Genomic DNA, 26,174 nt, shown 5'->3' on the forward strand with positions numbered 1-26,174 from the left:
GGTGCTCCTTGGAAACCCTATGGGGCAGTTCTACTCTGAGTCAGAATCTATACGATGGCGACGGTTTTTTGTTTGTTTGTTTTTTAAGGTACTATTGTTTTTATGACCATTATAGCTTTGTTTTTTTTATAGCTACATGCTGTAGCTGAGCTGTCTTCATACCTGGTTCTTCCATCCACCATGATAAAAAAAAAAAAAAAAAAACCTTTCACCTCATTCTCCTCCCAACCTCAATTTTATCTTTATTACTCTTTCTAGCAATTCCAAAGCATTCAGGCAAATTCTAGTGTGTCAGAAAAATTATCTGCTATTTTGGGGACAATTCAAAACATCAGGGACATTCCTATGCAACCATGAACATTATTTAGTGTAAATGATCCTGTGAGCTTTGAGCACAGTAGCCGCTGGACCAATGAAACTGATTAATGTATAGTAACAAGAATTGAGTGTAAGAACCTAGTACACAGTGAAAACAGTTTAAAAAAAATGAGACCTCTAACATAATGCCATAATATGAGTGTCACAGTCACTCACAGCCATTACAGTCGTCTCTCTATATCTGTGGAGGATTGGTTGCAGGACTCCCTAGATGTCAAGCTCCACAGATATGCAAGTCGCTTCTATAAAGTGGCATAATATTTGCATATAAGCTATGTACATCTTCCCGTATACTTTAAATCATCTCTAGATTACTTATCATACCTAATACAACATGAATGCAATGTAAATAATTGTTTCATCACAATTGAAGTCTTGCTCTGGAAGGGAGCCTTTCTCTTCTATGAGTTTCTCAAACTCTTCTGGGAACGCAGATGCAGTCTGGGCATCAGCAATGCCCATTTGCTCATTGATCTTGAAGTTCTGGAGGCTGGAGCACTTTACAGAGCTAGCCAGCCATTCCTTCTAACCTTAAACTTCTTCCTGTCACTTTCCTCAATCCCCTCATGCTTAGCCTTTGAGGAATTGCTTTGACCAATTTGTTGCTCCTTAGGAGCACTTTTTCACAAAAACAAAAAGCACACACAACACAAGTAGTGAATGAGAGATGCAAGGCAAGCAATGCACAAACAATGAGTACTGGGGACAGACTGAGAATCTGTGAAATGGTGGGAGACTACAGCGAGGTATGCCTATGCGTCACTTCATTCGTGTGGATTCAGTGTAGTGTTCAGCACGTGGCAAATTCAAGTTTTGCTTTTCGGAACTTTTCTTCCCCGCCTCCCAGATATTTCTATCTGAAGTTGGTTGAATCTGCAGATACAGAATGCTCGGATACCCAGGATTGATTGTACATTGAAAAAAAAGCACACAATAGCATCAGTCAAGTTTTCCTACAATAATGATGCTTACTAAACAACTTCAAAATCTCACTAGTTCACAATACTAAAAATTTATTTTTCATTCATCTGTCTGTGAGGCAAGTGGGGATTGCCTGGACTTGATTTAAGACTTCAGGTTGGGTTTGTGTCTACTTCAGAGATCTCTTTCTTTAAGAACCCATGACTCATCAGGCCTGTTCTTCACACAGTGAAACACAGGGTCACAGAGAACTTGCCTAACTGCACAATCACATGTAAAGGCCTCTGGTTGTGTCCCAGTCACTCACATTTCCACGGCTAACCAAAGTCACGTGACAAAGCCCAAAATGAGTGGGGCAGGAAGTGGAGGAGAAGGGAGTGAATATTTGCAGAACATAATACAATGTACCGCAGCAGTCAAGTTAAAAGATACTCCTTAATTGTCTGTGCTTTTAAGAACTATCTATATGGAATCAAAATAACAACAGAGAGGAACCTTAGGGGCCCCTGAGTTTATGTGAATGGCAGAGGAACAACTCAGAAAAGGGAAGTGAGAATGGCAGCGCAACTTGAAGAATGTAATCAATGTGACTGAATTGTACATATAAAAATTGTTCAACTGGTGTGTGTGTTGCTGTGTATATTCTCAACAACAACAAAATAAATTTGAAAAATTAAAATAAATTATCAAAAAGAAAAGAAAAAAAAGATACTCCTTAAATGTATTAAAATGATTGCCTTTGGTGAGAAGAGTAGGTAAGAGTTGTGAAAATAAAAGGAGACAAGGAAATGAACAAATGAATATGCCTTTTTGATCCACAGTGTACCATAAACCATAGAATATATTTAACTCAAAATTTTGCCATTGAGGTACAAACAAAATAAAAATCCCTCACTATTTGTTACATATGCGTGCATCCAAAATTATTAAAGGGACATTTATTATGTAACAGACACTGTATTAACTATTAGAGATTAAACTTGTCCTCTTCCCTTGCCTCAGAATTTCAAAATTAAAGAGAAATTAATCAAATAGAAAAGATCAACCTGTAAAAAACTTTAAGAAAGTGTGTTTAGGGTGCTGTGAAACCAGGTAAGAAGGTGTCTTATTTTGTCTGGAGAGTCAGAAAGGTTATGGAGGAAGTAACTCTGAAGCCTAAAGGAGAAGCAGGTGCTTCCAAGGTAAACAATAATTAGACACTAACATCGGAGGTAAAACAATACAGTTTGAAAACCAAAAGTAGACCATTTTTCAAGATAAGGCTGGAGAGGTAAACCTGGGATAGATCCTGGGGGTTTTCTGGGCCTTAATAAGAACATTTTTAAAAAATTCTTGCTTTTATCCTAAGAAAAATGGGAACATGTTAAATAAGAAGGGACGGGTTCAGTAATTACTAGTTCTGGTACAGCTTCATTCCTATTTTTAAGTTCCTGAGGTTATGTGAATAGATTTCTGTAGGATAAGTTGAATGCGTGCCTACTGCCATCTTTATTAAAAAAAAAAAAAAATTAACAAATCTGTCTGAATGAAGAAATTATGCAAGGAATGTATTGTTTGGTGTCTTTAGAGATTGAGTTATGTTTACCTTTGGAAAAAATATTTTCCAAAAGACTTAGAGGCAAATCATTTTGCAAAAACATTTCTTAGGATCTTTAACACTAATCAGTAAGTTTGTCACACTGTGATAGCTTGCGTTTTGCCATCATGCTGGAAATTATGCCATCGGTATTTTAAATACCAGTAGGGTCACCAAGGGTGAACAAGTTTCACTAGAGCTTCCAAACTAAAACAGATGAGGCAGAAGGACCTGGCAGTCTACTTCTGAAAAAATTGGCCAGGGAAAGCCTTATGAATAGCAGCAGAACATTGTCCAATATAGTGCCAGATAACAAGCCCCTCAGGTTGGAACACACTCAGAATAGGACGGGGAAGAGCTGTCTCCTCAAAGCAGGGTCGACCTTGACAACATGGAGGGAGTCAAGATTTCAGGAGGTTCAATTGCGGATGTGGCATGACTCAAAATGAGAAGAAACAACTGAAAACATCTATGAATAATCAAAATGTGGAATGTACAATTATGAACCTAGGAAAATTAGAATTCATCAAGAATTAAGTGGAACACATAAAGATTAATATCTTAGGCATTAGTGGGCTGAAAGGGACTTGTATTGGCCATTTTGAATCATACAGTCATGGTCCACTATGTTGGAAATGATAAATTGAAGAGGCATGGCATCATATTCATCATCAAAAAGAACACTTCAAGATTTATCTGGAAGTACAATGCTATCAGTGATAGGATAAGTGATAGGATAGGATAATATCCACATGCCTACAAGGAAGAACAGTTAATATGACTATTTATTCAAATACACACCAACAACTAAGGCCAAAGATGATGAAATTGGGGATTTTTGCAATCTGAAATTGATCAAACTTGCAATCAAGATGCATGGATAATTACTGGTGATTGGAATTCGAAAGTTGGAAACAAAGAATAAGGATCAGTACTTGGAAAATATGGCCTTGGTGATGGAAAGGACACAAGAGATCGCATGACAGAATTTTGCAAGACCAGCGACCTATTCATTGCAAATAATGTTTTTCAACAACATCAACAGCAACTATACCAGTGGACCTTGCTAAATGAAATACACAGGAAACAGAGTACTTCTGTGGAAAGAGACGATGGAGAAGCTCAATATCATCCGTGAGAACAAGGCCAGTGGCTGACTGCAGAAAAGACCTTTAATTACTCATATGCAAGTTCAAGTTTAAGGTGAAGAAACTTAGAGCAAATCAATGAGATCCAAAGTACAGCCTTGAGTATATCCCACCTGAATTTAGAAACCATCTCAAGAATAGATTTGAAGCATTGAACATTAATGACTGAAGACAAGATGAGTTGTAGAATGACATCAAGGACATCATACGTTATGAAAGCAAGAGGTCTTTAAAAAGACAGGAAAGAAAGAAAAGACCAAATGAGTGTCAAGAGAGACTCTGATACTTCCTTTTGAAGATAGAGTAGTTAAAGTGAAAGGAAGAAATGATGATGTGAAAAACCTGAACAGAAGACTTCAAAGGGCGGCTCAAGAAGACAAAGTATTATAATGACATGTGCAAAGACCTGAGTTAGTAAATCAAAAGTGAAGAACATGCTCAGCCTTTCTCAAGCTGAGAGGCTGAAGCAAAAAATTCAAGCCTGGAGTTGCAATATTGGAGGATTCCGTGTGGAAAATATTAAACAGCACAGAAAGCATCAAAAAAGGATGGAATACACAGTAACTGTACCAAAAAGAATTGGTCCACTTTCAACTATTTCAGGAGGTGGTATATGATCAAGAGCTCGTGGTGCTGAAGGAAGAAATCCAAGCTGCACCGAGGACACTGGCAAAAAACAAGGCTCCAGGAATTGCAGAATACCAATTGAGATGTTTCAACAATGGATGCAAAGCTGGAGGCGCTCACGTGTCTATGCCAAGAAATTTGGAAGACAGCTACTTGGCCAATGCACTGGAAGAGATTCATATTTGTGCCCATTCCAAAGAAAGGTGATCCAACAGAATAAGGAAATTATTGAACAATATCATTAATATCACACAAAAGTAAAATTTTGGTAAATATCATTCAGAAGCAGCTCGACAAGGAACTGCGAGAAATTGAAGCCATGTTCAGAAGAGGAAATGGTACGAGGGATATCATTGCTGATGTCAAATGGATCTTGGCTGAAAGCAGAGAATACCAGAAAGATGTTTACCTGTGTTTTATTGACTATGCAAAGGCATTCGACTGTGTGGATCATAACAAATTACAGATAACATTGTGAAGAATGGAATCCCAGAACACCTAATTGTGCTCGTGAGGAACCTGTACACAGACCAAGAGCCAGTTGTTTGAACAGAACAAGGCGATACAGCAGAGATTAAAGTCAGGAAAGATGTGTGTCAGGGTTGTACCTTTCACCATACCTATTCATTCTGTATGCTGAGCAAATAATCCGAGAAGCTGGACTACCTGAAGATTGGAGAAAGACTCATTAATAACCTGCCATATGCAAATGACAAAACCTTACTTGCTGAAAGTGAAGAGGACTTGAAGCATTTACTGATGAAGAGCAAAGATTAAAGCCTTCAATGTGGATTGCACCTCAACCTAAAGAAAACAAAAATTCTTACAACTGGACCGGTAAGCAACATTGTGATGAAAGGAGAAAAGATTGAAATTGTCAAGGATGTCATTTTAATTTGACCCACAATCAACACCCATGGAATCACCAGTCAAGAAATCAAAAGATGTAATTGCAGTGGTCAAATCTGCTGCAAAAAGACCTCTTTAAAGTGTTAAAAATTGAAAATGTAACTTTGACTACTGAGATGTGCCTGACCCAAGTCATGGTATTTTCAATTATCATATGAAAGCTGAACAATGAGTAAGGAAGACCGAAGAAGAACTGATGCATTTGAATTATGGTTTTGGCAATGAATATTTAATATACCATGGACTGCCAAAAGAAAGAACAAATCTGTCTTGGAAGAAGAACAGCCAAAATGCTCCTTGAAGCAAGAATGACAAAACTTTGTCTCACTTACTTTGGACATGTTATCAGGAGGGAACAGTCCCTGAAGAAGGACATCATGCTTGGTAGAGTAGAAGGTAAGCAAAAAAGAGGAAGACCCTCCATGAGATGTGCTGACACTGTGGCTGCAAAAATGGGCTCAGGCATAACAACGATTGTGAGGGTGACGTAGGACTGGGAAATGTTTAGTTTGGTTGTCTAAGTCGAAACTGGCTACAAGGCACCAATGGAATCTTTAATTACTATGTTAATGTAATAACTGTGGAAACTGAACTATAAACACACATTATATTATGTAAGCGATAACTGGCATAAGGAACTTGCCTATAAGAGTGTTGTTTCAGTAAGTTCTCTAAATATATTAGTCATTCCAGGTGTAAAAAAAGGGAGGGGGAGGAAAAAAGAAAAGCATACGGTCACCTCAGTGGTTATATGGAGAGTTTGACCTGCAGTTTTTTCAAGTGTCTTTTATGGATTTCATAGCATCCATTAGAGCCACTAAAAAAAATGACTTAAGTCATTATGACTGCAAGAAATAATACAAACTAATTGACAGTAATCCCTGTATGCTGAAGTATGCTAAGTCATACTTGGGAGATTTTGTCAATTATACTGTTATAAAATAAATCAAATTAGTTGTTTTCAAAGATATTGGGATAAAGAATTTTGAAAACCACATCAGGGAGAGAAATCTTTGTGTACTTGAAAACAAATTACTTAATGTGTATGTTAATGAAAACAATAGGTTTTAGTGTTCCCTGACAGAATGTGATTGCCATTATTATGAAGAAAATTATGTGAGTCTAAGTAATTTCGTGATAATTGTGTATTTAAAAAAATGACTACATGAGGCTATCCCCTGATATTAAAGACTTAATTATTTTTATCTATTATACTCTCATTGAAATTCCCTATGTTTGTTAAGTTTGCAACATCTTTCATACAGGTTTGCATCACCTTCTGTGGTAATCACTTATGTTCTCATCATTGAGTCAAAGCACATTGTGTTTAACACTCACTGTAAGAATAGAAAGTCATAAAAATATTGAGTAAATAAAGAAAATAATTGAAATTATAAGCTTCTATTTTATTAATCTAAATTTACATTTATTCTGTTGCATTCATTATTCCCACCTGGTTATTGTATAGACTCATTATCACTTTCCCATTAAGAAATCTAATGTGAGCTCTATCATGTCAGGGTGTTTTGTCTGCTGTATTCCCATTGCCAAAACAACAAAACAAAACACTGTAGTGACTGTCTGTCTGTCTATCTACCCATCTATCCATCTATCCATCTATCATCTATCTATCTATCTAAATAACTTGCTTTTCCAGTAGTAATGCCTCACACTAATAACTCTTGAGTTTTGTTGTTGTTGTTAGGTGCCGTCGAGTCAGTTCCGACTCATAGCGAGCCTATGCACAACAGAACGAAACACTGCCTGGTCCTGAGCCATCCTTACATTCGTTGTTATGCTTGAGCTCATTGTTGCAGCCACTGTGTCAATCCACCTTGTTGAGGATCTTCCTCTTTTCCACTAACCCTGTACTCTCCCAAGCATGATGTCCTTCTCCAGGGACTCATCCCTCCTGACAACGTGTCCAAAGTATGTAAGACGTAGTCTCGCCGTCCTTGCTTCTAAGGAGCATTCTGGTTGTACTTCTTCTAAGACAGATTTGTTCGTTCTTATGGCAGTCCATGGTATATTCAATATTCTTCGCCAACACCACAATTCAAAGGCGTCCATTCTTCGGTCTTCCTTATTCATTGTCCAGCTTTCACATGCATATGATGCGATTGAAAATACCATAGCTTGGGTCAGGCGCGCCTTAGTCTTCAGGGTGACATCTTCGCTCTTCAACAATTTCAAGAGGTCCTTTGCAGCAGATTTGCCCAATACAATGCGTCTTTTGATTTCTTTACTGCTGCTTCCATGGATGTTGATTGTGGGCCCAAGTAAAATGAAATCCTTGACAACTTCAATCTTTTCTTCCTTTATCATGATGTTGCTTGTTGGTTCAGTTGTGAGGATTTTTATTTTCTTTATGTTGCGGTGCAATCCATACCGAAGGCTATGGTCTTTGATCTTCATTAGTAAGTGCTTCAAGCCCTATTCACTTTCAGCAAGCAAGGTTGTGTCTATCTGCATAATGCAGGTTGTTAATGAGTCTTCCTCCAATCTTGATGCCCCGTTCTTCTTCATATAGTCCAGCTTCTTGGACTATTTGCTCAGCATACAGACTAAATAAGTATGATGAAAGAATACAACCCTGGCGCACACCTATCATGAATTTAAACCAATCAGTATCCCCTTGTTCTGTCCGAACAACTGCCTTTTGATCTATGTAAAGGTTCCTCGTGAGCACCATTAAGTGTTCTGGAATTCCCATTTTTCTCAATGTTATCCATAATTTGTTATGATCCACACAATCAAATGCCTTTGCATAGTCAATAAAACACAAGTAAACATCCTTCTGGTGTTCTCTGCTCTCAGCCAGGATCCATCCGACATCAGCAATGATATCTCTGGTTCCACATCCTCTTCTGAAATTGCCAAGCTTTCACATTCATATGATGCAATTGAAAATACCATGGCTTGTGTCAGGTGCATCTTAGTCTTCAAGGTGACATCTTTGCTTTTCAACACTTTAAAGAGGTCCTGGCAGTTCCCTGTCGATATACTGCTGCAGCTGTTTTTGAATGATCTTCAGCAAAATTGTGCTTGTGTGTGATATTAATGATATTGTTCTATAATTTCCATATTTGGTTGGATCACTTTTCTTGGAAATAGGTATAAATATGGATCTCTTCCAGTCAGTTGTCCAGGGAGCTGTCTTCCAAATTTCTTGGCATAGACGAGTGAGCACCTCCAGCGCTGCATCTGTTTGTTAAAACATCTCAGTTGATATTCCGTCAATTCCTGGAGCCTTGTTTTTTGCCAATGCCTTCAGAGCAGCTTGGACTTCTTCCTTTAGTACCATCGATTCCTGATCATATGCTACCTCTTGAAATGGTAGAACATCGACTAATTCTTTTTGGTATAATGACTTTGTGTTTTCCTTCCATCTCCTTTTGATGCTTCCTGCATCATTTAATATTTTCCCCATAGAATCCTTCACTATTGCAACTGGAGACTTGAATTTTTTCTTCAGTTCTTTCAGCTTGAGAAACACTGAGCGTGTTCTTCCCTTTTGGTTTTCCATCTCCAGCTCTTTGCACATGTCATTATAATATTTTACTTTGTCTTCTTGAGCCACCCTTTGAAATCTTCTGTTCAGTTCTTTTACTTTATCAATTCTTCCTTTTGCTGTAGTTGCTCGACGTTCAAGAGCAAGTTTCAGAGTTTTACACGTGTCAAAATTAATTTTTTTTTTTTCAGAATTAATAGATTGAAGGGCACCATAGAGTTGACATCATGCCTTTCACATTTTGAAAATCACAAAACATTTAAATAAGTCGTATACTTCCTCATGTCATATTTGGAAAGAGGCCTAACACATGAACAAATTAATTTATTCATTTCTTTATAGATATCATGAATCTTGTCTTTTCTGAGTGCAATTAGTGTTGGCAAACATCCCCAGAATCCCTCAAAGCTATTGACCATTGTCACTAGTGTTGGCGTTTGTGTTTAACTAGGAAAAAGATTGTACAGCAGTTATTTAACTTCTGTAAATATAATTTATAGGAATAATAAGACCCATTTGACTGGATTGTTTATGTTTACGGAGGACAATGTCAGGCACAAGGAGTTAATTTTTCCGCGTCCTCTTCCTCACCCTCAGCATGATGGCAAACATCTTAACTTGACCCCTGGTTTGAAATTCTGCTTATATCCTCATCAGTTTTAAACTTTAGAATATCACTGCCTATACTGATAGGGTAGCTATAAGTCAGAATTGACTTGGTGGCAATGGGTTTGGTTTTTTTGGTTTAGACTCATGGGGTAATTTTTATGTCATGTACTGTCTTCTAATACTTGAGAACAAAGGTTTCATGACAATACCATGCTTACAGGGCCTCTAAAACCTCATGCACACACGCACACACACAAAACCTACGTATTTTAAATAATTTCTTACCGAAATTATTATGGCTTTTTATTTAAACAGACATGTTTTAATTAATGTCGTTTCATACTGATACATATCTACTTTTATCCATTTGAGTACAAGATCTTGACACATAAAATGCATTTTAGTATGCCATTTTAATACTCAAGTGATATACCAGATCTAATTCTACATATATGATAATCACTATAATCTCTATAAATCAAAATATATTTTTGTGACATATTTAATGATCTATATTTTCATATATGAGCATCCACACAATGTAGTATAAAGTCTGCTTGACTACAAATTGTAAAATTGGTGCTTTAGTTGTAGCTCCTTCATATACTGACTAAATGATTTAATAGCACTGCGTGCTTCTCATTCATGCTCTTATCAGAAATGTTAGTAGATCATTGTATTTGTCTATGTACCTTTTGTGTCCCTCATCTGAACAACTGTGAAGTCCATGAGTACAAAACTATGAGTATAAAAAAAAATGAGTATAGTACAGTACAAATATCTTTCTCATTATTGTTTGTCATCTTGAGAGATGAATATGAGTAGGTAGGTTTAAGCTTCTATGAACAGATTTTGCTGGGTTGTAAATTGAAAGCTTGCCAGCAATTTAGCCATGTTCTGTGGTAAGTAAATTATCAGAGGTCTTCTAGGTCATAGAGAATGTTGGGAGGATTTCATCTTAGAGAATTAACAGATACTCAAGCTTGACATGCATAAACACATTTAGTTTATTATAAAGTAGTCACGGCAAGGTACTCAAGTAAGACCTCACAACATTCATTTAGAACTGGAGAATCAGAATTAACAATTACAGTTATAATGCTACTTTAATTATTAGAATCCAAATCTTTTTTTTGGACATTTGTTTTATTTATTTATTTGTTTTTGATTGCAGTTTAGATGAAGGTTTACAGAATGAACTAGTTTCTCAACAACAGTTAGTACACACATTGTTCAATAACATTGATTAACAACCCCACAACACGTCAACACTCTCCATTTTCAACCCTGGGTTCCCTGTTACCAGCTATCCTGTCCCCTCCTGCCTTCCAGTCCCTGCCCCAGGGCTGGCGTGCCCCTTTAAACTTGTTTAGTTCCATGGGTCTGCTCAATGTTTCGCTGAAGGGTGAACTTCAGAAGTGACCTCATTACTCAGCTGAAAGGGTGTCCGGGGACCATACTCTCAGGGTATCTCCAGTCTCTATCAGGCCAGCAAGTCTGGTCTTTGTTTTTGAGTTAGAATTTTGTTCTACATTTTTCTCCAGCTCTGTCGGGGACCCTCTATTGTGATTCCTGTCAGAGCAGTGGTGGTAGCTGGGCACGATCTAGTTTTACTGGGTTCAGTCTGGTGGAGGCCATGGTAGATGTGGTCCATTAGTCCTTAGACTAATCTTTCCTTTGTATCTTTAGTTTTCCTCATTCTTCCTTGCTCCTGAAGGGGTGAGATCAGTGGAGTATCCTAGATAACAGTTCACAGGCTTTTAAGACCCCAGACGCTACTCACCAAAGTAGAATGTAGAACATATTCTTTATAAACTATGTTATACCAATTGAGCTAGATGTTCCTGAGATCATAGGTCCCCACAGCTCTCAGCCCAGCAATTCGGTCCCTCAGGGAGTTTGGATATGTCTATGGAGGTACCATGACCTTGCCTTGTACAGGTTTGCTGGCTTCCCCAATATTGTGTACTGTCTTACCCGTCACCAAAGTTTCCACTTATCTATTTTCTAACAAGTATTTTTCCATCCCCACCCCTCCCCTCCCTTGTAACCATCAAAGATTGTTTCTTTTTGTATGTAAACCTTTTCATGAGTTTGTACGGTAATGGTCTCATACAATATTTGTCCTTTTGTGACTGAGAGTCCAAATCTTTAGGCTTTGGGCTTTTACTTTTAAAGAGAGATCTTGGGAGGAGAGCTTAACCGTGGCTTGAACTTGATGAAGGTCACTTGTAGCTAGGGTCCAAGGCCAGCAGCTGTGGGCAGAGTCTTAGCATGCTCTCAGTGTTTGCCTCTGCCTTCTCTCAGTGAGTGAGCAGAAATTCAGGGTTTAGATGTGAAATTCTCACCTTGGCTTCACACAATAAGAACCAGTGTTCCCTCAAAGACCAGTATGTTAACCCTTTCTCAAGGGTTAGAGATGTTTTCTTCAAGGTTAAAGATTAGGGAGGTTGTTTAAGCTCATGTCTCATGGTGAGTTTACAAAGATTAACTATATTATGTCTTTTTTTATCACAGCATGTCAGGTTAAAGTCAACTTAAAGGTTATTTACCGCATTCTTTTTCTACTTCTATGTTTATATGGCTAAATTCAGAGTTTTTCTAAATAACTTTTTTTATGACTTATGGTACATAAAGATTATGTTTAATGTTACAGAACCTCACAAAGGTAGGCATATTTCTAAGTTCACATTATGAGTGCATAGATATATATATATGTATTTTGAAAACATTATAATGACTTCCATGTTGTGGAATTTGAGACCATTATAGAAACTTACAGAGCTATCCACCCCTTGACCTCAAATCACATTTTAGATTTCAAATCTTAGCACACAATCTTTTTAAAGCAAGTATTAACAGAAATATTCCCAATATAACTGATATGATAAGAACAAGTTTTTTATGTGGATTAAAATTCAATTCCCAAAATGCCAAAAGCTTAACTTATTTAACCATCTAAACAAACTTTTCTGATAATTCTTTGTTCTGGTAAACGTTATTTTTATTACACTAGTGGAGAGCAATGGCTGCTAACCAAATGGTTGGCAGTTTGAATCCAGCAGCTGCTCCTTGGAAACCCTATGGGGCAGTACTACTCTGTTATATAGGGTTGCTATGAGTCGGAATGGCCTCGATGGCAACAGGTTTGTTTTTTTTCTTTGGTTAATGGAGATATAAGCATTGGTAGCATGTTCTAAGGCATACACAGATATCATAAATGCTGTATTTCAAGAAGTCATTACTTTTGGAAACCTGTTCTTCTATTCCTTATTTACATGTTGGATCATGGATTGTATATTCTTTCTTTCCTGCTTCAAATGGTTGCTTACATAGTTATATTTATCCAGGGTTGATTTTATATCAGTCAGAGAAATATTTGGTTTGATTAGATGATAAATTTTATTAGTTATTTTTATTATTCCCTTGTCCTATAGGTACTGGGGATAGCATCTTTTGTCTCCAATAGTAATATTAAGAGTATTAATTAATTTAATGAAAACTTGAAGTGGAAATTCTGTACTGTTTTTATCTGTTCAGTAAGTTAGATTTATTTACATTTTAGAGCATGCTATAAAAAAAACAAGTTTTCCAAATTATAGGCAACTGATTGTTTAGGCGTAATGCTTGTTATGGATTGAATTATGTCACCCAAAAATGTGTGTTATCCTGGCTAGGCCATGATTCCCAGTATTGTGTGATTGTTCACCATTTTGTCATCTAATGTGATTTTCTCATGTGTTGTAAATCCTACCTCTGTGATGTTAATGAAGTGGGATTAGTGGAAATTATGTTAATGAGGCAGGACTCAACCTACAAGATTAGGTTGTGTTTTAACTCAGCTTCTTTTGAGATATAAAATAGAAAAGCAAGAAGAGAGACATGGGACTGCTATAAACCAAGAAAGCAGAGTCAGGAGCACAGCATGTTCTTTGGACCTATGGTCCCTATGCTGAGATGCTCCTAGACTAGGGGAAGATTGGTAATAAGACACTTCCCTGAGAGCTGACAGAGTGAGAAAGCCTTCCCCTGAAGCTTGTGTTCTGAATTCAGACGCGTAGCCTCCTAGGCTGTGAGAGAATAAATTTCTCTTTGTTAAAGACATCCACTTGTGGTACTTCTGTTATAGCAGCACTAGATAACAAGAGAATCTATTAAGTATAATTAAGGAAATATTATAGGAAATAAGGACAGAGACTGGGAAGTTAAGGAACAGGTAGTGGTTTGTACTCATACAGTCAAGGAAAAAAAAAGGAGAAGACTCTTTATTCTAATAGATGGTCTCCTTTCCTCAATACTGTATCCAGGAATCTTTTTAAACTGATATTCATTGAATATTTTTTCTCTACCTATCTTCTATTTTTGAGAGCTCTGTTTAATAGTTTCTAATATCATCTCTTTTATAAATCCTCTTCCCCAATATTTACTTCCTTTCTGCTTTTAAAGCATGTACCTATGGCCTTTCTCAAGCTGAAAGAACTAAAGAAAAAATTCAAGCCTTGAGTTCCAATAGTGAAGGACTCCATGGGGAAAATATTAAATGAGGCAGGAAGCATCAAAAGAAGATGGAAGAAATACACAGAGTCATTATACCAAAAAGAATTAGTTGATATTGAACCATTTCAAGAGGTGGCATATGATCAGGAACCGATGGTACTGAAGGAAGAAGTCCAAGCTGCTCTGACAGCATTGGCGAAAAACAAAGCTCCAGGAATTGATGGAATATCAATTGAGATATTTCAACGAACAGATGCATTGCTGGAGGTGCTCCCTCGTCTATGCCAAGAAATATGGAAGACAGCTTCCTGGACAACTGATTGGAAGAAATCCATATTTATGCCTATTCTTAAGAAAGGTGATCCAACCAAATGTGGAAATTATAGAACAACATCATTAATATCACACGCAAGCAAAATTCTGCTGAAGATCATTCAAAAACAGCTGCAGCAATATATCGACAGGGAACTGCCAGAAATTCAGGCTGGTTTCAGATGAGAATGTGGAACCAGGGATATCATTGCTGATGTCATACGGATCCTGGCTGAAAGCAGAGAATACCAGAAGGATGTTTACCTGTGTTTTACTGATTATGCAAAGGCATTTGACTCTGTGGATCATAACAAACTATGGATAACACTGTGAAGAATGGGAATTCCAGAACGCTTAATTGTGCTCATGAGGAACCTTTACATAGATCAAAAATCAGTTGTTCGGACAGAACAAGGGGATACCGATTGGTTTAAAGTCAGGAAAGGTGTGTATAAGGGTTGTATTCTTTCACCATACCTATTTAATCTCTATGCTGGACTATATGAAGAATGGAGCATCAAGACTGGAGGAAGACTCATTAACAACCTGCGTTATGCAGATAGACACAACCTTGCTTGCTGAAAGTGAAGAGGACTCGAAGCACTCACTAATGAAGATCAAAGACCACAGCCTTCAGTATGGATTACACCTCAACATAAAGAAAACAAAAATCCTCACAACTGGTCCAATGAGCAACATCATGATAAAAGGAGAAAAGATTGAAGTTGTCAAGGATTTCATTTTACTTGGATCCACAATCAACAGCCACAGAAGCAGCAGTCAAGAAATCAAAAGACGCATTGTATTGGGCAAATCTGCTGCAAAGGACCTCTTGAAATTGTTGAAGAGCGAAGATGTCACCCTGAAGACTAAGGTGTGCCTGACCCAAGCCATGGTATTTTCAATCACATCATATGCATGTGAAAGCTGGACAATGAATAAGGAAGACCAAAGAAGAGTTGACGCCTTTGAATTGTGGTGTTGGTGAAGAATATTGAATATATCATGGACTGCCGTAAGAACGAACAAATCTGTCTTAGAAGAAGTACAGCCAGAATGCTCCTTAGAGGCAAGGATGGAGAGACTGCGTCTTACATACTTTGGACATGTTGTCAGGAGGGATCAGTCTCTGGAGAAGGACATCATGCTTGGCAGAGTACAGAGTCAGCGGAATAGAGGAAGACCCTCAATGAGGTGGATTGACACAGTGGCTGCAACAGTGAGCTCAAGCATAACAACGATTGTAAGGATTGTGCAGGCCCAGGCAGTGTTTCGTTCTGTTGTGCATAGGGTTGCTATGAGTCGGAACCGACTCGACGGCACAACACCTATGGCTGCTACAAGCAGGAGTATGGATTACATACATTTATAACTGGACAACGAATAAGGTAGATCAAAAAAGAATCAATGCCTTTGAATCATAGTGCTGACAGAGAATATTGAATATACCATGGACTGCCAGAAGAAAGAAAAAATCTGCCTTGGAAAAGTACAGCCAGAATTCTCCTTAGATGCCAGGATAGTGAGACTTCATCTCATGTACTGTGGACATGTTATCAGGAGGCACCAGTCCCTGGAGAAGGACATCATGCTTGGTAGAGCAGAGGGTCAACAAAAGAGAGGCAGACCCTCAGTGAGATGGTTTGGCACAGGGCTGCAATGATGGACTCAAGCATAGCAACAATTGTGAGGATGGCACAGGACTGGGCAGTGTTTCGTTCCATTGTATATAGGGTCACTGAGTTGGAACAGACTCGATGGCACCTAACAACATAACTTCAGGATACAGCATTCACATCTCATCATAGTCTCTATGAGGCATACCCTCCTGGAGTTGTGCATCCTGGCATCTCAGTATACACACATACTTAAGCATTGATCACATTGTATCATAAAGATTCACTTAACAAATTATTGCTGACCTCTTCCTGTATGCCAGGCACTGTTTTAGGCTCTGGGTAAATAATGGTGAGACAAACATCAGCTGTCACAGAGCACACAATTGAGAGGGAGAGACAGGTTGCAAGCCCATAAACATGTAAACATGTAACATAAATTCAGATAAGGATATGTGCTATTAAGAAAATAAAGCATGGATTACTCAGAATGGTATATTCCTAGAGGTGGGAATGTGCTCAGTGTTTTATAAGGCTAAGGTACCTGGATTATTTGGCAATGACCATCAGAAGGGAAGGAATATAAGATGAGTTCTGTGTTCTCCACTTGGCCATGAACTTGTTCATTTTTTGTAATTCCAGGACACAGCAATGTCCAGTTAGTACATGTGTTAATGAATCAAGAAATGCAGGCATGAATGAATGAATGTATCCTACATATAATGAATATTACCCAGGCAGCGCAAGTGGTTTGCAGTTACCTGCTAACCTAAAGATTGGAGGTTTGAACCCACCTAATGGCTCTGCATAAGAAAAGTCCCAATGATCTGCTTCTGTAAAGACTGCAGCTGAGAAAGCCCTGTGGAGCAGTTACACTCTGTAACACATGGGGTTGCCATGAGTCAGGGTGACTCAGTGATAGCTAGCAACAACAACTATAAACATACAAATGAAATGATAAGTGATAGGGTGTAAATAATTTATGAAACTTACAATTGCTGATATTTTATAAAATTTTAAAATTATTATATGGAAAAAAATCCCCCCAAACAAAAACCAAGCCTGTTGCTACAGAGTTGATTGGTATTTATAGTGACCCAAAAGGAATAAAGGATACATGAAATAAATTTACAACTACTTACTCACTTACCAACACGTTAGGTTCCAAAGACCAAGTTGTTATGCAAAAATTGGCATTATATGAGAGTTGGGGCTGTGCCCTCTCTGGCACCAGTGTTCCCACGGTTGCTAATCACCCAGTCGCTAATCACCCATCGTGTGCCCCTGGCACATCTTGGGATTCAGGTGATGCAGTGGTCTCCACTTCCCCACCATAACTTCCCCGCTACCATGGAACCATGGAGCCCGGTGGGGTTGGGAGTGGTGGTGGTGGTGGTGGTTGGAGATTACCTGCTATATTTGGAGCAGTAGGGTCCCACCATCACCTGGCCACACTCCAGGCCTCCGTGCAGACCCCAGAGCCTAACGGCTCCACCTTCCCATTCTACTGGCTTTGGAGACGGGCCTCAGTGACAGGCCTTTGGGCAGGTGAGGCCCGGCCACCTGGGCCCAGCAGAGTCTGTAGAGGTGGCAGAGAGGCCTCTTTAGAAGAAGAGACTTCCAAGCCCCTGCCAGACTCCTGCAGCCCTGGCTCTTGCTGCCTCCTGGAGGCCTGACTTCCCTCCTCTCCTGCTTCCGGCCTGGCTCACCTCCTCCACCCGACCTGGGTAATAGTAACTGCAGTGGTGGCGCTTGCAACCTTGGGCCCTCTCACAAACCTCGCCCTCGTCCTTCTCCCCTTCTCACCTAGGCTTCTTGTTAATGCCTAAAATAGTCGGATAGTAGATTTTTTGCTATTGTTGTAAATGTTAAATGTTGGATAATGAGATAATGATAAGTAGGGAGTAGTTGTATTATCATTTAGTTCCACAATGTCAGTTTTTCAATTGAAGTTAAATATATTTTGTGTAATGGCAAACAAAATGTCCTTTGTAATTTGTTCTAATTGTGGTTACTTTCAACTGTCATATGTGATGTTGTGTCAAGGTTTTCAGAACAATGGGAATGATTAAGCTTTCAGCAATATCATGGTTTCATTTTGAATAATTTATTTAAGAAAATATATCCTTTTAATGGACAGCATGCCACTTATTTGACAATTCTGGAAAAATATCAAATAATCTTTTGGTGCATGGAAGTTGACCTTAAAGTGAATTGCTGTACCAGCACTTTATCAGTCTTTTAAAAACATAGTTATCTGAAGAAACACCTGCTCTACTGGATGGAGTTGGCTCGATTTATAGGAATAGCTGCCATGGTAAATAAGAATGTTTGAAAAAACTGCCCTAGTAGGCTTCTCACATATCCTCAGTTTCCATAAAATTTTAGAGAAGAAAGTAATTATAGTTACCCTTCAAAAGTCTCCAAGTGGCAGAGTGATAGGAAACTTCTCCTTAGCTACCGCTGCCCGCTGAGAGGAGAATCTTGGCAGACACTTTTCACCACTTTCCTATTAATGTTTGTGTCTTGGTTAATTTGTTCTGCAAATTTTCCCTTTCATAATAACACTTTTTGGTGGCTAGGCAAGTAAAGTAAAATTCTCAAACTATTTAAATAGTTCCTCCCTTCTTTATATGAGATTGCACACATTTTATAGGATTTCCTACTAACTTTCTATAAATTATGTTTCCTCTAAGACTGTTTTATAGTCTCTTTATGAAAGTTTATCTTTCTTGGAACAGCAAGATATGTTTTACTTCATGTGATTAAAGTATCTGTTCCAGTAAAGAGACATTGTAATTAAGCCAGTTGAACTAAAGAATGAAATTAGATGTATTCACTGAGTTGATTTCTAAAGCATTTGTTTTCCTTGATAGGGATATAAAACAATCAGATGATTTGTTTTATTCATTTGAATCCAGAGTTTGAATACATTTCCAAAAAACAAACCGTGATAAGTTGAAAAGGCATGGGGAAAAGACTGAAAGGTATTTTCAAGCCAAGAAAAGAATGCCTAAGAGTAGTACAAACGACAAGCATTGGAAACCATCTTCAAAACTGTGAAGAGTTATATTGCGGTGAAGAAAAGCAGCAACCCCGATCCGTCACTTCTTAGGGTAGAATGAGGTTTGGTTTCACCAAGTGTTTACATGTAGGGGAGATTCTTTCTAATGGCCAAAGTCTTTAAATGCTACATTGGGTTTCTTAGAAATGTTTTGAAAGCTTTTTTTTTTTTTTTTTTAATAATTTTTACTGTGCTTTAAGTGAAATTTTACAAATCAAGTCAGTCTCTCACACAAAAACCCATATACACCTTGCTACAGCTTTTTGTTTTGTTTTGTTTTTAGCTAAAACCTTTCAAAACGTATCTGAGTGCTATGGCTTAGTAGTGGTAGTTTCTGAAGATAGGGAGATAACTAATAACCTCCCAAGTTTCCTCTGGACATAAACGGAGATCAATACATTTCACTGACCAGAGAAATCCTTTGCTTGCCTACTATAAATCGAACCATAGCCTAGTTTCAGTTTATGTAAAGTTTAAGAAAACTTCTTTTGGGCTGTGTTTATGTATTAGTGTGATTCTGTTACAATTTGTAAATGCTATAGAAAATGAATTTATTGTCTGGTAGTATGCCTTTTAAAGAATAACTTGTTTTGTAAAAATTTTGTGTTTTTTTTTTTTTTTTCAATGTTGATGGCCTGTTAGGTTTGAAGTCAAACTCTCCCACTTACTTGTAAGACAAGATGAAGAGCTATAGAGGCTGTAAGCACTGAAAGAGGGCACTGGTGGTTCAGTGGTAGAACTCTTGTCTTCCGTGTGGAAACCTTGAGTTTGATTCCCAGCTAATGTACCTCAAGCCCAGTCACCACTTGTCTGTCAGTGGAGGAGTGTGTATTTCTGTGTTACTGAACAGGTTTCAGCGGAGCTTCCAGACTAAAACAGACTAGGTAGAAAGGCCTGGCTCATATACGTCCAATAATTGGGCAGTGAAAATCCTAAAAGCCTTTGATTCTATACAAAAATCGTCAAATGTCAATTTTTTTTCTTTCAAAATGTATTATTTTTCTTTGTGTTTCAACTTACCTTGGCTTATGTCTGGAAAAATTCTGCATTCTTTAACTCTTAATAAGCCTCAAGTTCATTAGCTATGAAATGAATGTAAGAGTAAAAATGTATCATTTTTAGTATGGTTCCTGACACATGGTAAGCATTAAACAAATGTTAGCTGGTCATTATTTTACTAGCATTACCATCATCATCATTATTAATGTTACCTATAGGGTCGCTACGAGTTGGAATCGATTCGACGGCAGCAGGTTTGGTTTTGGTTAACGGATTATTGTGAGGATTAATTTAAGTAATTTAGGTAAACATCTAGCAAGAGAATTGGCATAGAATAGAAAGTAAATTTTAGTTTCTTTCCCTTTAAAGTTCATTTCTTCACTTTACTGCAATCCTCTACACTTTATCATTCTCTGAGTATCACAGATAAAACTCAAATAAGTATAATTAAAAAAAAAAACTTCTGATTGTCTCAGAAGATAAAATAGTATGGAGACACTGAGTATTTGGGGAAGAAAGTGTGATTCATATAATGAAAGCAAAGTGGAAGGAGAAGATATGCAAGATAGCCTTCGTTTTTTTCCTCTCACGTAAATCGTATTCAAACAATCTTAATAAAGACATTTCATTGATTCAGACTGAGTTATCCCAGAGCAATGAAGATTCTGCAATCTGCAAGTATGAAATCATGAAGTGTGAATTTTCATTGTTAAAGGGCCATACATTTTACAAGTCAGTTTAGCATTTTTACTACCTTTTGTTTTCATTTTATGAGTGTAATTTAATATCATTTCATTTTAGGGATTACCTGCAAGCCATGTGAGGTACAGAGTAGATGATGTCCAGTTTCCTTACCCTGCCAGTATTTTTGACGTAGTAGAAGATTCTGGACTGGTAATAACTCGAGTCAATCTTAATGAAGAACCTACTACAATTTTTAAGGTCAGTGTGTCATTATTCCCATGTTGTCTTTTTGTTACTGAAATTTTCATTAAATGTTTGGCTTCATGGATGACTGTGTTTTTCTCTTTTCTCCTTTTATAGTGTTTTGAATTATAAAACAATACATGTATAACCTACAGAAACTTTAAAAATACGGTTAAGTAAAAAATAAAAATCACTTGATAGCTCACATCTTGGAGATAATTAGAATTTACTTTTTCAATCTTCTGTCCTTATGATGATGTCCCATTCAAATACATGGAAACAAATATATGTTTGGAAATGACATAATCATATCATTCATGCTGCTTTGTGAATTTAATAATATATTATTGTCCATGCCAATAAATACCATTGATGCTATTATTTTAATGGCTACATGGCATTCTACTATATAAATATACTGTGATATTTTACTTTAATCTAAAAAACTAATAACCTGTTGTTGGACAATTAGGGTGCTTCTAATTTTTGTAATAATAATATCTCTGTTGTCATGAGCCACCTTGTGTGAATTTTACTGTTTACTTGTCCAATTTTTTTCCTTAAGTATCTAGAAGCAGAATTGCTGCATCAAGTTTATGTATTCTTAATATATTATGTGTCCAAAAAATTCAAAATAACATTAACCCCCAACATGTGCTCTCAGTCTTTCAGAAGAGAACCCATTTTTCTAATATCACTGAACCTTGGACATTATTGTTGATTTTAATCTTTGCATATCTGCTATGAAAAATATTTATCTATTCCAAAAACCCCAAACCAAACCCATTGCCATTGAGTCGATTCTGATTCATAGTTACCCTAAAGGACAGAGTGGAACCACCCCATAGAGTTTCCAAGGAATGCCTGGTGGATTCAAACTGCTGACCTTTTAGTTAGCAGCCATAGCTCTTAACCACTATGCAATCGGGGTTTCCATATATCTATTAGATTTTGTTATAACTTATTCTTCTTTAATTACCAGTGGAAATGAACATATTACCTCTTTTCTCTTTCATATATTTTTAATATAGTTGAAAATATAATGCCTGTTTCTACATGTCAAAAATATTGAAAAATATTATCATAAATTAAACTATTTTATTAAATGTTCAAGTGCTTCAGTTTTATATATTAAAAAAAAAAAAACCCAAACCCACTGCCGTCGAGTCGATTTCGACTCATAGTGACCCTATAGAATAGAGTAGAACTGCCTCCTAGAGTTCCGAAGGAGCACCTGGTGGATTCAAACTGCTGACCTTTTGGTTAGCAGCCGTAGCGCTTAACCATTACGCCACCAGGGTTTCCACAGCTTTATATAGCTACTTAGAATAGTTTTTGTCACTTGCAAATAAAGCCTTTGATGGTATCCTGGAAAAATACCCTTATCAGTTGACCTTGTGAATACCAATAAGACTATGTCTGCAAGCTTTTATTACTGGTTGTAATAATTGTGCTGTTTGTAAATTCTTCGCATTTACTCAAAGATAAATCGAGATTATCAGGATGATCCCTGGTTATGGTCTTCCAGACTTATGTTGAATTCATTTAGATTAATAACCTAACCCAAAACCCAAACACAGTGCCGTCAAGTGGATTCTGACTCCTAGCGACCCTATAGGACAGTGTAGAACTCCCCATAAAGTTTCCAAGGAGCGTCTGGTGGATTCTAACTGCTGACCCTTTGGTTAGCAGCCGTAGCACTTAACCACGATGCCACCAGGGTTTCCTAATAACCTAACGCTTCCAAAAAGCTTCCAAAATAATGTACATCCCAGAGAAAAATATGCTTTTGGAAGTATTTGACATTTCTTAAAGATAAACATTAGAATTATTTTTGGTATAAGTTACCAGAGAAAATGATCAACTGTAAAAGCTATTTCAGTAATAAATAATATAGAACATACCAAATGTTAAAATTTTAAGCATAAGTTTTTCTTTGGTTGGCATCATTTGAACAATTTCTGCTATACAGTAAAAACTTGGTTTTATGTATTTTTAACTTTTTAAGAGACTCTACATCAACGTGTTTTTAAACTATAAAGTCTTCTACATTTTACCCTCTAGTGTGAAGTATTTCTGTCTTATAATCCTGTGCATAATTAATTCACTGGAAAAATTAATTTCTTTTTATAAGCAAGGAAATTAGCCTTTTGCTAGTGATGTGACTGAATTTAACACTTTTTAAATAAGTGTATTGGTACTTATAAAGGCATGTGTTTTTACTGTAGACATCAGAGGAACTTTGGAAAGAGAAAAGAGTTTATAATTGGACAGATGAAGTATCAAAAAACACTTTGGTAGTTTTGTATCATAGAGTTTATAACTTAACTTCTTTGAGTATTCTCATCTGGCAAGTGAAAATACTTACACCTGGGTGGGAGCTAGTAGGATTGTTGTGAAGATTAAATGAGAATATACGTAACATATTCTAGTACAGTGTCTGCTACCTGGTAAGCAGGGAAGCAATAACAATTCCTCCCCCTTCTGGACTCCTGCAGTCCAATGGTTAAAAATATACCTGTAACAACGATACTTCTATTTTCTTCTTGTTACTAGTCTTTAACATGATTGTTATTACTTTTTAAGTTGGTGGTTGTTGCATTTGATGATGGTGAACCAGTGATGTCCAGCAGTGCCACGGTGAAAATTCTTGTCTTACATCCTGGAGAAATCCCACGCTTCACACAAGAAGAATATAGGTATCAGTTCCTATCTTTTTTTAAAAAATATATGAAAGATGTTTTTGCTTCTCAAAATTGACATGATATGAATTTATATGAGGTAGGCTTCCAGCCTATTTTGATCCTTTCTACGTTTTACATAATTTTAAAAATTAAAATAGCTAATTAATAATTTAGTTTAAAAGATACCTGTTTTAGTAATACTTTGATGAACAATGGATCCTTTTACAATAATTGGAAACCCTGGTGGCGTAGTGGGTAGTGGTTAATAGCTATGGCTGCTAACCAAAGGGTTGGTAGTTCAAATCCACCGGGCACTCCTTGGAAACTCTATGAGGCAGCTCTTCTCTGTCCTTTAGGGTCACTATGAGTCAGAATCAAGTCACTGTGAGTCAGAATCAAATCAATGGCAGCAGGTTTTTATGGGTTATATATACACACATATATATACGTGTGTGTGTGTGTGTATATATATGTATGTATGTATATGTATAATTATCCAGAGTCCTGGTGGCACAAGTGGTTAAGCATTTGGCTGTTAACCAAAAGGTTGGCTGTTTGAATCCACCAGCTGCTCTTTGGAAACCCCATGGGACAGTTCTACTCTGTCCTAAAGGGTTGCTTTGAGTTGGAATCGACTGACAGCAGTGTTTTGTTTTGTTTTTTATAATTATCCTCAGGAAGTTAGGAATGTATTGAAGAAATTTTTTTTTAATTATAATTACTGTGTTTTATGATTGCTTCATAATTTGCTATGAGTAATAACAATGCTTATAATACTCTTTTGCAAATATAGTTGAATTTTCTTTCATGATTGTTTTGTCTCCATTAAGTTAAAACATTAAAGTACTTTTATTAGCACACTAACACAAATATCAGGCAGTGTTTTTCACCAAAGATTGAAGAAAATCACTATATACTATATATATATACAATATACTTAGATTAGACATGATATTAAGAGACATCCAGTCACTGCTTTCCAGAGGCTCACAGCCCAGAAGTGGAAACAAAGAAGTATATGAAAAAATCACAGTACATTGTGAAAATACAACAACAGCGAGAAACTGACAGTAAGGGGGAAGCATGTTGAAGGGACGTTAGCACTTTCTGAACACGATCAGCATTAGTGTGAACTGTATCTTCAAGGAAACACAGATTTCAGCCAATACACAAAGATATGCCAAGCTAAAGAATCAGCATATATAGAAGTAAAAATAAGTTTCTATAAATAAGTATTAATTTGTGAGAGATTACACTGAGTTCCAGAAATTTTTAGTAGTTCAGTCTCTCCAGAGACAAAATGGACATTGGACATAGTGGCATCACTAGGAGAGTGTGGGAGGTGCAAACTGTACCAGGTGACACTGAGAGAGATGGCACCAAAGTGACTGTCTGAAATTTTCATGCAGTACTTCAGCAGAAATTATTTTTTAAGAAAATATTCCTGTAGTGAGTTATAACAACAATTTTTTTTTTTTATAAGCCCAGCTTACATGTATCAATATACCTATGTGGTACAATTAATTACTTTTGTGTGGCCTTTCTAGCCATGGTCTTGTAACTCCCACCCAGGTGACTGGACAGGACTGTGTGAGAGGATAGTTGTGGCCCCCCGAGGGGATTGTTCAGTTTTGCCTTAAAAGAAAGCCAATTCCAGAGCAGAGAGGAAGATCCCACTACCACCAAGGAAGAACAGCCAGGAGCCAGTGTGTCCTTTGGACCTGGGATTCCTGTGCTGAGAGGCTCCTGCGACCAGGAGATAGAGAGAGAGTGAGCTGTAACTGTGAAGATAGTGAGAAGCAGTGCAGGAGAGACCTGGCAGCAGGAGATGGCTCTGTGGGCTTCCTGGCCCTCAGAGAGGGAAAGCTGAGTACCTTTGAGCAGAGGCCGAGGGCCAGCGAGAGACTTGCTCTCGAGCACAGCTGGGAAGAGGCTATGCTGATGAAAGAACTGTACCCCGGAGTGTTCCTGAGCCTGAACTGTAACCTATTGCTCACCTAATAACCCACAAAATTGTGAGTATGGTCTGTGAGTTCTTTGTAGCCACTGCAATGAATTACCAAACTCTGCAGAGTAGAGAGTGCTGTGGGAGGAACGGCTGGTGTCAGAGTTGGTAAAGGTGGCTGAGAGAGGAGGCATGTCTGCCCTCTCCTCATAGGAATCAGCCTTGGGCTGTTTATCTTGGGTTCTCCTTCCCCCCTTTGTGGGGTCAGAGGAGGCCAGACACCACCCCAAGTCATTTTTACAACCCGCAAGGCTAAAACTCTATGCTAATTTACTTTTTGAAACTTCTTATGTGCTCTGGAAACCCTGGTGGCGTAGTAGTTAAGAATTCTGCTGCTACTCAGAAGGTTGGCAGTTCAAATCCACCAGGCACTCCTTGGAAACTCTATGGG

At 37.5% G+C, this 26,174-nt stretch overlaps 1 protein-coding gene across 1 annotated transcript in view; it reads left to right on the forward strand.

Annotated features, from left to right (window-relative positions):
* The window catches only part of PCDH15 (protocadherin related 15), a 999,309-nt gene that overhangs the window by 786,616 nt on the left and 186,519 nt on the right, over positions 1-26,174 (forward strand). Inside the window, exons 23-24 of the mRNA XM_049855421.1 lie at positions 20,969-21,109; positions 23,681-23,793. Of these exons, the coding sequence (XP_049711378.1) occupies positions 20,969-21,109; positions 23,681-23,793 (254 nt within the window). The remainder of the gene's footprint in view (positions 1-20,968; positions 21,110-23,680; positions 23,794-26,174) is intronic.

The sequence above is a fragment of the Elephas maximus genome, chromosome 16 (assembly GCF_024166365.1).
Source record: "Elephas maximus indicus isolate mEleMax1 chromosome 16, mEleMax1 primary haplotype, whole genome shotgun sequence".
Classification (NCBI taxonomy): domain Eukaryota; kingdom Metazoa; phylum Chordata; class Mammalia; order Proboscidea; family Elephantidae; genus Elephas; species Elephas maximus.